This window comes from Mustela nigripes, chromosome 3 (genome assembly GCF_022355385.1).
Source record: "Mustela nigripes isolate SB6536 chromosome 3, MUSNIG.SB6536, whole genome shotgun sequence".
NCBI lineage: Eukaryota > Metazoa > Chordata > Mammalia > Carnivora > Mustelidae > Mustela > Mustela nigripes.
Window position 1 is genome coordinate 39,911,469 of NC_081559.1, and position 13,114 is coordinate 39,924,582.

A 13,114-nucleotide genomic window follows, 5' to 3' on the forward strand; every position below is an offset into this window, starting at 1 on the left:
CAGGAGGACAGAGTTTGCATTGATGAAAACCCTTCCCAGCCCTTTGATACCTCCTTCCCGCCGCTGTGAAGTTAAGGAGCTCAGTCCTCGGTGTGTCCCGCTCTCCGGCCGCGCTCCCTCACAGGCCAGGATGGCATTCTGTCTGGTCCTGCGCATGGCGCTGCTGCTGCTCTCCGGGGTCCTGGCCCCAGCAGTGCTCACAGGTAAGGGTGCTCCCTTGACTCTGCTGCCACCAGCCACCCAGGGCCAAGAAGCACCGTGGGCCGGATTCTCCGTTGCCCACTGGGCTTCCCAAGAGACAGGCCACCGTTTGGGGTGATTCTGCAGAAGGCTTCTGTGAGATCGGTTGCCAGGAGTCAATGTCCTGGGAAATGCTAGCCATGGACACGATGGCCCCTGAAGCAGGGGGGTGATTTAGGGAGCAAGACCAGGGACTTCAGCAGATTGGGGGACATGGGGATTACCCCAACATGCTGAAATCTGAAGGCTTCCAGATCTAGGAGTCAGGACAGGGCACCAGGCACAGGACAAGCAGCTGAGGGACTAGAGACCCTGGCTCCTAGGCAGAAAACCCCAGAACCCTGCTGGTTCACTTTTCAACCCTGCAAACCATTCTTCTGCTGGCTTTCTGAAACATCCTTCTAGAGTGAAGACCCAAGTACTATTCCCAGCCCAGGGAAATTTTCAGAGAGAACACAGAGCCTGAGACTCCTTAGCAAAACTATGCTGAGGACACTGGACTTAGGCTCAGTACTAAGGTCAAAATGGCCGGGTCTGGGGTGCGGTGAGAAGGAAGGTCCCAGTAGACTCAGGGTGCTGGCTCCCCAGACCTCAGCCCCAGTCCTGGGCATGGCTCTAGAGCCCTCTGCTGGGAGGGGCTGGCCCAGGCCAACTTCAAAGCCTGAGAGAGAAAAAGCACAGACAGGTCCTGGATGGTCTTTCTTCGGAAGAAAGCAGTCTCTCTTGACCGTGAGGTGGGCCAAAGGAGAAATATTTCAGGCTCCTGTGTGTATGTGTGTGTTGGGGGGGGGTCCTGGAGCTGGAGAAAGGAGTGGGTGGGGAGAGCCCTGGAGACCTTCTCTGTGGCATGGGCTTTGGGGGGAATGTCTGTGCATCTACAGGGGTGGCACCTGGCTGCCAGCCACCTAAGTAAGCATGGCCCTGGGGAGAATTTCTGGGGGGTGAGAGGCCTGTGGGGGGGACAGCCACACACTCAGACACACACACCAGGAAGAAATGATGGTGAGGCACCTGTGGGCGCACAGGCCTCTAGATGCCCTAGGAAGAAGCCCGGCTTTGCTTCTGGCTCTGTCTACCAACCGTTCCTCGGCCTCTCGGTACCTCTCCTCATCTGTAGCATGGGTGTAACTGCAGGCAGCAATTCTGCCTCCCGTGCAGGGGACGGTAGGCCTGCCCAGTCTAGACACACGAGCTTTCAGGATGGGCCTGGCACCCTGGAACACTCAGGAAGTGTTGGGGAATGTGAATCAATGTCCCCAGCCCCCTTTCTGGGTGCAGGGTGGTCTTGGGGCAGAACCGCCTCTTCGAATAGGCTGGGAAAGTGCCAGCCTCCCTTTATGTGGGAGATGTGCTGGCTGGGCAAGACAGGGGCCCGGTGTGACACCCCGGGAACTGGGAAAGTGGCCTGAGTATCAGGTGGCATCTTCCATGGACTAGATCTTAGGACGGCGGTCCTTGCAGATCTCCCCACACCCCACCCTACACCCCACTCCACCCCTGCCTGGTGGTCAAACTGGGTTGAGGCGAAGGTGTTGGCGCCGGCCTGCCCAGGTTCTGGGGCCACCAGGGGAGCTCCTGTCCAGTTTCTTGTTCCCTGAGTAGCCCAGCTCTTCCAGCCCAGGATGCTGGCTGGAGGCCCTGGATACACAGCCTGGGTGGGCGGGCTTTGTCTGCTGCCACAGGAATGTTTGGGGACGTGTTTGGCATCTCTAGGACCTCACCTGGCCTCACCTCCCTCCACGTGTCCTACCAGGAACAGGCGGGCCCACTCCACCCCGCAGTCTTTGGGGTTTGGCTGTCGTTCTTCCTGCCGGTCTGGGAGGGAGGATGTTTGGGAGGCTCTCAGCCACCCCACTCTGGGCTGGAAGCTCCGAGCAGGTGTGTACAAGGCCTAGCAGGCCCCTGCCTTTGCTCGGTGGGCAGGGGTCCCGTACAGGCGGGCAGGGAAGGAGTGGCCCTGTGGCTGAGGTCCGGACCCAGCCTGCTGCCCTCCCTGGTGACTGCCCGTACAGCTACCGGAGTAGGGGGAGCAGGCCAGGCTGAGCAGGCAGGAGGCCAGGGAAGGGATGAAAAGGCCCTTCATGGCGGGCACAAAGGCTGTCTGTGAGCACGGGTGCCTGGCCTCGGGGCCCTGCGGTCAGAGCGAGTGTTAAACAAACCTATTTACTGAAAGGCAGGGCGGCTGGAGGCGGTGGGGCTGGGGGAGAGCCCACCATGCCCGGGCCTGTGGCAGTGTCACGAGGTCCCCTACTTCTCTGGGTTCCCTTGGTTAGAGTCGCAGGACGTTGCTAACTCTGGTCCTTGGCGTTTAGGTCTATCACAGCCCCCCTCAGTTCTACCTGCCTCTCGGTCCTCACCTAACTTCCCCCTTGGGGCTCACAGCTCAGCTTCCATGGCCGTCGGCTCCGTCCTCCGTGACGTTGCTAGCGCCGGTCCCTCTGCCTGGCTTTCTCTCCCTCATCTCCACGCCTCTTCTCCACGCCTCTTTGGATGGGCCCTCCTGCTGGCAAGCCCCCTGACAACAGCTTCCACTTAGGGGTCCCCAAGATGGATTTGGGGAAAAGGCGGATTCTTGCCTTTAAACTCTGTTTTCCCCCTTTATTGCAGCGAATTGAGAAAATACAGAAACATGTAGATGAGGATGAGCCTCCTCCTGGCCCCTGTGCCTCCTTTGCTGGAAGGGGGGGCGGCTGACTCCAGGCTGCAGTTCTGGGCTGCAGAAGCTACAGGGAGCTGGCCGGCCTTTGGGGCCCCGGCTTCTTGGGGGCCCCAAGATGAGCCTCTGGGGTCTCCCATGATGGTCAGTGACAACAAATGCAGAACACACAGACCCAACCGGCCCGAGTCCGGCCGGGGCGGCCCTGGGGCCAAGGCAGCAGCTCAGGACAGCAGGATGGCATGGTTAGCTACTTGTGTGAGCTCAGAGAGATGCGATCCAACTCCCATTTCATAGGGTGGGAAGTGCCGTCGGGGAGGGGGGAGTGAAGTCAGTCTGCTGGGGTCCCAGGGTGGGTGACAGCACGACAGAGCCAGGCTTGGGCCCCAGCCTTTTTGATCTGGAGGCCTGTGGTTTCAGCCCTTCAAGCTTTAGGGCCTGGGTGAGTGTTGCGGGGGTAGGATCAGGGATGAGGCAGCCCGAGCCAGTGTGTCTGGTAGGGAAGATCCAGGCTTCTGTGGGGAGCAGCCAAGTAAGGCTGGCTCTTTGGGGGGTGGAAGGGGAGAAGACCTGGGTGCGCCCCCAACTGCCCTGCTCAGAGGGAGGCCCCCTCTTCCCCAGAGCTGGCTCCGGGGCCGGGGGTGGGGGGTGGTGGGTCAAAGGGCAGAGGTAGAGGCTTACCTGGGCGCTGCTAGCTCCAGGCCACTGATTCCCCTGTGGCTGCCCAGGTTGCTGGGTCTGGTACCCTGCAGCCCTGTGGAGGCCTCTCTGCCATGGGGGCCAGTGGTGTGTCCACTTAACTGGGAAGACAGGCAGTCTGTCAGACCTCAGGGCCCAGCCACGGACATACTCGGACTCTTTCTCTGGCCTAGCCCCTGGGAGCCTGAGGCGAGCATGCCCAGGGCCTGGCACCTTCCATAGCAGCTATGAGGCTTGCAGACCCCTGCTCCCCCAGGCAGTGATGACGGAGACCTGGCAGGGTGATCGCCCCCCTCCTCACAGGGTGGTCTTCGCAGTTGGTGGGGGGCCAGGGAGGACCCAGACACCGGCATTTGGGTTCGGCCTCAGGCCCTGCGAGCAGGAAGCTTCCCCCACACCGTGTGTCAGGGGCCTTTTGCCCCTGGGAGATCTCCTTGGCAGGGCTGTTTTCTGAAACGGGATGCCGGCTTGGGGAACCCTTGAGGACTAGGACAGAGGTTCCTCCTGTAAGCTGAGCCTCAGAACTGATCCAGCCTAGGCCTGGGAAAGGCTGCAGCAGCAGGGCCTGGGGAGTCCTGTACAGCTGGATTGGGAAGAGATTTTGAGTTTACCTCCAAGTGGCAAGAACAATCTTAGGGAACACCAGCAGACTCTTAGAATCGCCTTCGCCACATTTGCTCTTCTTCCTGTCTCTGCCTACCCACTTGAGCTATCTGAACGCTGACCACTGAAGAGTAAGCTGTGGACATCATGCCTTCTGTCCCCTCAATGCTTCTAAGAATGAGGATCTTTACATCACCAGTCAGTTTTCTCAGTGAGGACCTGGGCATTGATATGATACTGTTATCCAAGCTGCAAATTCCTACTTCCTTACTAAACCCCGTAACGTCCCCCTCCCCAGGCAGGAGTACATGCTGCATTCAACCTCCTGGGTCTCTAATCTGGAACAGTCCCTCAGCCTTCCTTTGTCTTTCTTGACCTGGATGTTTTTGAAAGCAGTTATTTTAAGACTGACCCTGAATTTGGGTTTCGCTGATGTTTCCTCGTGATTTGCCCCAGGTGGGCACTGTTAGCAGGAGAGACCCCAAAGTCCCTTTGTGTCCTCCCAGCACAGCCCCTCTCTGGAAGCTGGTGAGTTTTCAAGCAGCTTGGCTCGGGCTTGTCTGTGCCAGAGGGAGCTGGCGGGGGGGGCGCGGTGAAGCCTTCCGAGAGAAAGGTGCCCCAGGGACCTTCAGGCAAGCTGGCTGGGGCTTCAGGAATGACACAACTTCCCTGGTGGTTTCTGGGGGAGTGTATCCTGCTACTTCATCATCTGGGGGCTTCTGAGTCCCAGCAGCGCTCCTCCCCGGACCCCCCTAAGCCTTGGTTTTCTCAAAGAGAGTTCCTAGCAGCTGGAGTCAACGAGATGGTGTCCTGATGCCTGCGGAGCCCTTTCTGGGGACTGCGTGGGGGCTGAGCATCCTCGGATCACAATTCAGATTAGGCACTGGGGAGCTCTGACCCTGCTAAAGCCAATGGCCAGGACTAGAGGGTGGTGGGAGCCTGAAGACTGTTTGTCATTCTGGTCTTGAACTTTAACTAGGGGGCTGGGGCCTTCTCTCTGGGAAGGATGGGTGGGTCTGGGGTTGGCGTAGTGCTGTGGGGCCCCTCAGACCAGGATCCTTGGTGGGGAGGGGAGTGAAACTGGCATGGGCCGATATGGTGGAGGTGGGGATATGGGGCTGGAGTTTTCACACGGGCCTCTCAGTGTCAGCCTGTCCCGTTCCCTGAGGCCCCTGGGTACTCCAAACCTTGCCAACTCCCAACCCATGAGCAGAGAGAGGCCTCTGCACAAAAGATGCACCGGGACTGATGGGCTGATTGAGCCCCAGCCTGTGGGGGTCGGGGGGGCTCGTCCCTTTCTTGGGGCTTCCCTTACACTTCCCTTACACACCTCTGGCCGTCCCTCTGGCCCTGTCCTGTCTGGAGACAACAATATGCTGGCATCAGTTTCTTAGGATACAGAGTCCCCTTGGGGTTTAAGCCTTCAAACATGGGGTACGTGTGAGCACTAGACCCCATGTCATGTGGGTTGTGTGGCTCTGCCCAGGCCAGGGCAAAGGAGGGGAAGCAAAGGAGGGGTTTGCCTCTCCTCCCCACCTCCTGCAGCAGCCCCCTCATAGGGCTCTGGGTAGGCAGGGACCCCGTTCCCTGAAGGGAGAGTTGCCTCACCTTCCTGGCCTCTTCTCCAGGGTGAAGGCTGCCCTGCCCTGCCTTGCCGGGGCCTCTCTCAAGGGTCAGTCATCTCACCCAGGCCTACAGAGCCCAGCAGCTCAGATGAGGGTCCGCCTGGGCTGTGCTGGGAGGGGTGAGTGACCTGCTCAGGCCTTCCCGAAGCTGGGCTGCCAGCTCTGGGCCGGTGCTCACCGCTGTTTATTAGGAGAACCAATTGGGCCCCTCCCCCTCTCCCTTACTTCTCCCCGAGCCCCCATCAGTCTGTCTTCACTGGGTTCAGAAGCAGCCTGGCCCCAGCAGAGGTCCTGGAGCCCCGGTGAAACGGAACGGTTGGTGCAGCGCTGACCCCAGAGTCCCGCGCACAGCGCCACCTCCGCAGTCTGTTCCCCGCGGGGGCCTCGTCCCTGTCGTCCTGCTGCCTGCTCCCCAGCGCCTGTCCTTGGCCTTGCAGCCGAGGGTCCGCAGGAGCCTGCGCCCACCCTGTGGAACGAGCCCGCCGAGCTGCCGTCGGGAGAGGGCCCCGTGGAGAGCACCAGCCCCGCCCGGGAGCCCGCGGCCACCGGGCCCCTGGCCCCCACCGCCGCGCCGGGCCCCGAGGACAGCACGGCGCGGGAGCCGCTGGACCCGGGCAGCGGTAGGCGCGGCCGCCCGGGCGGGGGAGGGGGGGCGCGGGGCGGGCGCGGGCGGCGGGCGGCGGGGGCTGACCCGCCCTCCGTCCTCCGCAGGCTCGCTGGGGCCCGGCGCCATCGCCGCCATCGTCATCGCCGCCCTGCTGGCCACCTGCGTGGTGCTGGCGCTCGTCGTCGTCGCGCTGAGAAAGTTTTCCGCCTCCTGAAGCGAATAAAGGGGCCGCGCCCCCGCCGCACGGCGCGACTCGGCTGCAACCCCGGTGGCGCCCCCGTGTCTCGAGTGTGTCCGCGCGTGCGTGTGGGGGCGAGCGGGGCGGGTGACAACCCGCAACACGTGCGTGCGGGGACCCCGCTCGGCTGCCCGCGCCCCTGGCTCCCGCCGCCCCGGCCCCGCTCCTGTCCCCGAAGTGCTCAGGGCCCGCCGCCGGCGCTGGGGCACAGACTGACGCGCCGCGGGGAGCTCGGGGCGGGCGGGCAGGACAGGGATCCCAAGCGGAGCCTGCGTTGTTCGGAGGGTGGGGGCGTTTTCTGACCTGGTCATCAGGCCATCTGCGGCTCTGAGCGCCAGACCTGTCCCTCTGGCGCCCCCGGGAACCCCTCCACCCCTGGGAGCCCCAGGAGCAACCCGACCACAGTCCCAGGCAGCCTCCCTCCAACTCCCAGTCTGGCCCTGGCTCTCCTTTCTTGGTCACATCCTTGGTTTTGCACACTTCCCGGGAAGCCTGGCTTTTGTGATTGAGAGAAGGGATTTAAAATAGTGGCTGAGCTGCCCAGGGCTTGGCAGGAAAGAGGCCTGAACTGGAAAAAAAGAAGAACGGAGGCTTGAAGGAGGGACCGTCTGCACACTCTGTGATGGTTTGATACTGGGGCTGAGGTGTAGGTGTTGGTGGAGGGAAGCTGTTCCTCCTCTACTTTCACTGTTTCTAGGAAGGCTTTCGGCCTCCTCCGCTTCCCTGAGCTCCAAACCACTCCTGCTCCCGCTAAGACCAGTTTTTTCCTCCTGGATACTCCAGGTGAGCGCTCGCCCAAAACACACGGGCGAAGTTTTCATTTGTGAAACACTGTTCTAAAACCGACCAGTTCTCATGAAGCTGTTTACATTACTTCATTCCACGTAACCTCTGGTCACCAAAGCCCTAGTTAAAGCAGATGATCCAAATCAGCGTGCTCTTTACTGGCCTCAAAAAGATAAGCTGGACAAGGGCCAGGACCAATGGTCACCCCCTCTCCTTTGTCCCAGGTTTTCCTTCCCCCCACCCAAGAGCAGCATAGGGCTCAAAACTGGCCCCTTTCCCCCTGCCCCCACTGCTGGGGGCCTTAAGTGTGGGTAATCCCCCTGGGCGCATAGCCCAGAGGCCCCACGAACATCAGCCCCTCACTGTTAAACCAGAGTGTTGCACATGTATACATGTTCCAGAAACCCATCCAATTCTCACAGGCTCTCAGTCTCAAGAATGCTAGGAGCCATGTTGTGGCCTGTGGGAAGATGCTACGAGTCCCACTTGACCCAAATCCTGGGCTTCTATGGGAGGGCCTGTTCTGGAGTGAAGGAAGGAGTGTCCTGGCAGAAAGAGGGTGGTCCCAGGCATGCAGGGCTGGGCAGGGTCAGATTCCAGGCCCTCCACGCTCCAGGACAGAATCAAGGATGGCGGTGGAGCACCTGTGAGGGTTACGTGGGCTGGGCGAGGAGCCGCAGCCTTTGGGTAACTTGCTAGCACCAAAGTGGGACAAAGCGCCCAAGGTGGGAAGTGACTGGTCAGGTAGGAAGCCCCAGTCCCGTGCCTGGTGTTAGATCCCCTTTGAGATCACCAGCCACGGGTACCTCAGCCGCCCTGTGCTCTTCCAAACCTGCATTCTCACTTCCACTGCAGCAGAAGGGCACCCCTGACTCCCTCAAATAGCATCTTCGGTTTCTGAAATCCTTCCACAGGTCGAGGCCCAAATCTTCCACCCTGAGGTCCTGACCCTGGTTGCTTCTTCCTGTCCTGGAAGCCACCTCAACCTCTTCCTTCAGGACATGCTACTCCATTGACCTTGAAAGGAGTTCTTCTTTCCCTGCCCAGAACTGAACACCTCATTCCTGTGTGCAGCAGAGCAATAAAGAACAGCACGTCACCTCCATTATTTTATACATGATGCTTCTTTTAATGCAGCCAGAAATGATATTTGCTTTTCTCGGAACCAAAATCGATACAGGATGCAGTGACCAATTCATTCCTCACAACACCTGGGCTCCTGAAGGGGCCGGAAGACACAAGTTACATCAGCTTGTCAGGGAGCCAGAGGTTGCATGGGCCCTCAGCCAAGCTCTGGTAGGCCTGCCGTGAAGCGGGGCCTGGCCGTGCAGCCAGAGGCTGGCAGAGGCTTGGGGAGGGGAGGACAGAGGCATTTGGTCTCTCAGTCCTTTGGATTGGAGACCACGGGCTGCTCATCAAGCTCAGGCAAGGGTGGTCCGTCTGCTCCCCTGGTGGATTCTAATGGCTTCCAGGGTCGAGAAGGACGTGTGCAGGGGGTCATGACAGTCCTTCCAGTCTGCCCTCGGCCAGGGACCCCCCGGGGTTGGGGGCCTCTCCCAGTGCCTGGGAAGGCCCCTGGAGCATGCCGGTCCACATCCACCCCCTCCAGGAGACAAGAGGGAGAGGTAGCAGAATACTGTTTAAAATACGCTTTCTTGTTTATAAATGCAGCAGAGGAAAGACGTGGCACCCTTTCTTCAGTTTGCAAGCGAGGGGGCTGAGACAGGCGAGCACTCAGCCTGGGGCAGCGAGAGGGGTGGGCGGGCTCCTGCATGAGGCGCCTGCCTGCCCCCGGAGCCCCTCCGCTGTCCGTTGGGCTTTGCCAGCCCGGCGCTGCTCTGGCCCGCCCGCGTCCTCCCGCCAGGCTAGTGACCCGGCCAGGGGTCATTGCCGGTTTCGGCTGCCCAGCTTCCTGCGATCCTTATTCTGGCTGCGCTGTGGGTCGTCCATCTTGTGGACTCGGAAACATTCCTTGAGGTTCTGGGACCGGATCTTGGGATTCAAGATCTCCTCAGTCATGGAGCTGGGGAACCAGCCTCTCTCCTGGTCGTGCAGACGCTCGCCAAAGATCCACCCTGTGCAGGGACGAGTCGGGGAGGGTCAGGTTGTGGGGGTGAGGGCTGAGTCTCCTTCCCAGCCAGAGCAGCAGCAGCGAAGGAGACTCGGGAGCCCTGAGAGCACCGGCTCGACAGCTGCCGCTGGAGACCCTCGGATTGGATTTTCTCCCCAGAAGCCGGGAAAGCACTGCCCTGACCCCCCTCCAGGGGAACGTGGTCCTGGGATGCCACGGTGTGTCTCAAATATACTGATTCTGGATCCCATTCCTGAGCCCTCAGCAACTGTCTGCCGCTCAGCATGAAGCCAGGAGACACCAAGGCCACCACCATCACCCTTGTCAAGCAGCCTGTCTCTGAGCCTCAGCCCTGTGACGTCTCCTTCTACACACGGGGCGCGGACTATCCCCTCCTCCCTCGGACTGGTGCAGAGTGTGGGGCACCAGTGGGGTGGGGAGGGGGTGCGTGCGTGGGTACCAGGCCTCACCGTCTTCCGTCTTCTCCAGGATGTTCAGGATGTCGGCCAGCTCCAGTGTCAGTTCATCTGGCTGCTGGGCCACATACGGGTGCACGCACTGCACCTGGGGGCAGTCTGAAGGCAGGAGGAAGGGAGGTGGCTCATCCCTGTCGCCATGCCCCCCTGTCCCACTCTGTACCCGGCAGACCCTGGACACCCCCGCCTCCTCGGTTAACAGGGCAGGCACGCCTAACAGAGCAGTGCAAACTCCCCCAGCAACTGAAGAGGGTCTGTCCGGGTGAGAGGGGGACTTGGCTCCAGAGAAAACACTGTGAAAATGGCCAGGGGCTGTCACAGTCTGCGGATAAAGGGAGGAAGAGGCCAGGAGGGGGGCTTATTCTGGACTTTGGAAGGAGCTTCTCGGCCCTGGGATGTGGTGCTGGGAGCTGCTGTGGGAGGGTCGGGACCTGGAGAGCAGTCAGGGCTAGAAGTTTCTCTGGCAGGCAGGTGGGCCGTCACTAAAGTTTCAGAGAGCCGGCAACCCCAAATCACACTGGCGTTTGCCTTCTGGGCCCAGATTCCTCTTGGTTTCCTTGTGGGACCTGTCACCTAAGATCCAGTGACTTATCGCATTATCAACCATCCGAATGTCTGTGAAGTTGGTTACACCGATGTCCTCCCTTGGGGTCGGTGCACAGGCACCTCCGGCCGTGGAAGCCACGCTGGCGTCTGGAACAGCGGGCTCGTAGGCACTGGCCCCGGCCGTCTTGGCAGCGCAGATAGCAGCTGCCTGCACCTACCTGCTGGGGCCTCCTCCTCCCTCAGGGCACTTACCCAGTAGCCGGGAAGTGAAGGAAACAAACTTGGTTCTCCGGTTGGGGGCCAGGGAGGTCATCCAGCGCTTCATCTCACTCCTGGGACATGGAGGAGGACATGCCGAAACCACGGAGCAACGCCCCCCAACCCGGCACCATGCCAGGCCCCCCACAAGGCCACAGCAGGACGGCTGGGGGGTGCCCAGAATCCAGGGGAGAGGTGTGGGGAGCCCTACAGGATCTCCCTGACACGTGTGAAGGTCAGCAGGTGAGGGAGAATTCCCCCCAGACACCCCAGACATCCCTGATGCCACAGGCTCTCAGACACGGAACCAGGGATGGCTGCCGTTGGTCTGGGTGGTAGGAACTGGGCCGAGATGGGGGGCCGTGCCCCGTGAGCTCCATCCCGTGGGGACAAGTGCAGGGCAGCACACGGGGCTCACAGAACGGTTTCCACCTAACCTTGGCTGTCCCTCCCAGAGCCCTAGGGCTGCAGAGCAGGTGGTCCAGCTGCTCAGAGGGGTGAGAAGATGGCCCTGGGACCACCCAGTGACATGGGGTGCTGGTCAGCGAGACCCGAGGGTTCTACATCTCATCAGGAAAGAGAGGCCCTTCCAGAACCCGAGACCCAGAGGGGACACATGCACACGCACACACACACACACACACACACACACACACACCATGCCCGACATACGGAATCTGGGGGCCACCAAGCACATGCCGAGCCCCAGAGTCTCGCTTGCTCCACCTGGAAGAAGACTCGGAGGCCCCAGGGGCAGCCAGCTGTTCCCGGCCACCAACTCTGTCCCGGGGCAGGGCTGGCGGCGCGGGGCACTCACTGAGAGGTCGCTTTCAGCATGTAGGTGGCCTCCCGATCGTCCGCGTTCTCCAGCAGCCGTAGGATGAACACGTTGGCCAGCGTCTGGCCCTGGTCCTCCAGCTCTTCCACGCGGAGGAGGCCCCGCGGTGCTGAGTCAAATACTTGGTACTTGTCTCTGGGGACCCAGGGTGACAGGGTGGGTGTGTTGATCCCAAGGAGGCCCCAAGGTCCCGGGGAACCCTCCATCCCTGGTCCTGCAGGCACTACTGTTCTGACCACTCCTCACCTCATTCTGGAAGCCCCCCACCTGAACACTGGTCCCCCTCTCCCCAGACTGCCGCCTCCCATGGCGACTGAGGGGGTAATCTGTTGCTGTTGGCCCAAGCTGAAGCTGTCGCCGCCCCACCCACGGCCCCCCGGGGTCATGGGCCCTGTGGCTCACCCGGGTATCTGCCGGCAGATCACCAGCAGGTCGTTGAAGAGGAAGAGGTAAATTTCCCGGAAGAGTTTCTTGGTCCGCAGGGTTCGGGATGTTTTGGGGCCCGACATCTGCTGCAGCTCACCCTGCTTCAGCAGCCAGCGGGAGTGGGAGATGATGGGCACCGACTGGGCGGGCAGGGGCATGGCATCAGGATGGCTGTGCCCCTCCAGCTGCCCCCCAGCCTCTCCCAGCCTCACTGGAGTGCTAACCCAAGCAATAGCACAAGGGTGCTGTACAGGGAGGGTGGGGGATGGAGCAGTCCTGGGCAAATGCAGGAAGAACAGTGTGTGTGTGTATGTGTGTGCATGAAGGTGCACGCTCCTGTGTACACAAGCGTGTGTGCCTCTGTGTATTTGTCTGCTCTGTATGTGCTTGTGTCTAAGTGTATCTATGTGCACTTGTGTCTACGAGTGTGTGTGTATGTGTGTGTGTTTGTACATGTGGGCACCTGCAGAATCAAAGTGGGAGCCCGGTTCACAGGGAAGAAGAGAGAACTGCATGTCACGGCACAAGCAGGCCAGGTCTGCAGGCCCCCGCGCCACAGCTGTGGGGAGGCTCCCAGCATCCACTGGTTGGCCCGGCACGTGGAGACATGGGGGGAGCACAGAAGGCTGTGTCTCCATCCTCAGAGGGTGCTCAGTTCCTAAACACAGGAAGAGCTCAGGGACCCTCAGTGGGCATGGTGTGCTCATGTGCCCATGTCAGCAAAAACAGTCCCCAGGCACCCTTTGGGCTCACTGATGCCTGAAGCCTGACAGAGAGGCGGGGGAGGTTGGTAACTGGAGTCAGATTTTCAGTGTCCCCCTCACCCCAGCTCCCGAGTATAAGAATCCCTGGAATGGTCCCTGTGACATGCTTCATGTCAAGTAACTGCTCAAGGTCTCACAGCTAAGAAACGAGAACAGGCAGCTCCCGGGCACTGGCATGGCGTCTCTCAGAAGATAAGCACAGGCCAGTGTGATGGCACGGTCACGGGTAGCAGGCAGGGGCAGCTGGGGGTGCCAAGGGAGATATCCACGAAAGGTGCCAC

At 60.8% G+C, this 13,114-nt stretch overlaps 2 protein-coding genes across 5 annotated transcripts in view; one reads left to right on the plus strand and one right to left on the minus strand.

Moving 5' to 3' along the window:
* Positions 1-8,543, plus strand: part of SNORC (secondary ossification center associated regulator of chondrocyte maturation) — an 8,600-nt gene extending 57 nt beyond the window's left edge. The window contains exons 1-4 of one of the 2 annotated variants that reach the window (XR_009403061.1): positions 1-203; positions 6,261-6,443; positions 6,535-7,451; positions 8,369-8,543. The exon at positions 1-203 is cut by the window's left edge and continues 57 nt beyond it. Coding sequence is in view for 1 of the 2 variants with exons in the window: in XM_059393733.1 (XP_059249716.1) it covers positions 1-203; positions 6,261-6,443; positions 6,535-6,644 (496 nt within the window). In the remaining variant the exon portion in view is untranslated. Of the gene's footprint in view, positions 204-6,260; positions 6,444-6,534 lie in introns of both variants that reach the window. The other variant, XM_059393733.1, reaches the window with a different exon arrangement.
* Positions 8,544-8,575: 32 nt separating this feature from the next.
* Positions 8,576-13,114, minus strand: part of NGEF (neuronal guanine nucleotide exchange factor) — a 100,331-nt gene continuing 95,792 nt past the window's right edge. For all 3 annotated transcript variants that reach the window (XM_059393734.1, XM_059393735.1, XM_059393736.1), the window contains 5 exons: positions 12,046-12,209; positions 11,623-11,778; positions 10,800-10,879; positions 9,996-10,100; positions 8,576-9,529 (listed from right to left, as the gene is read on the minus strand). In XM_059393734.1, coding sequence (XP_059249717.1) covers positions 9,339-9,529; positions 9,996-10,100; positions 10,800-10,879; positions 11,623-11,778; positions 12,046-12,209 — 696 coding nt within the window. In that variant the 3' untranslated portion in view covers positions 8,576-9,338. The remainder of the gene's footprint in view (positions 9,530-9,995; positions 10,101-10,799; positions 10,880-11,622; positions 11,779-12,045; positions 12,210-13,114) is intronic.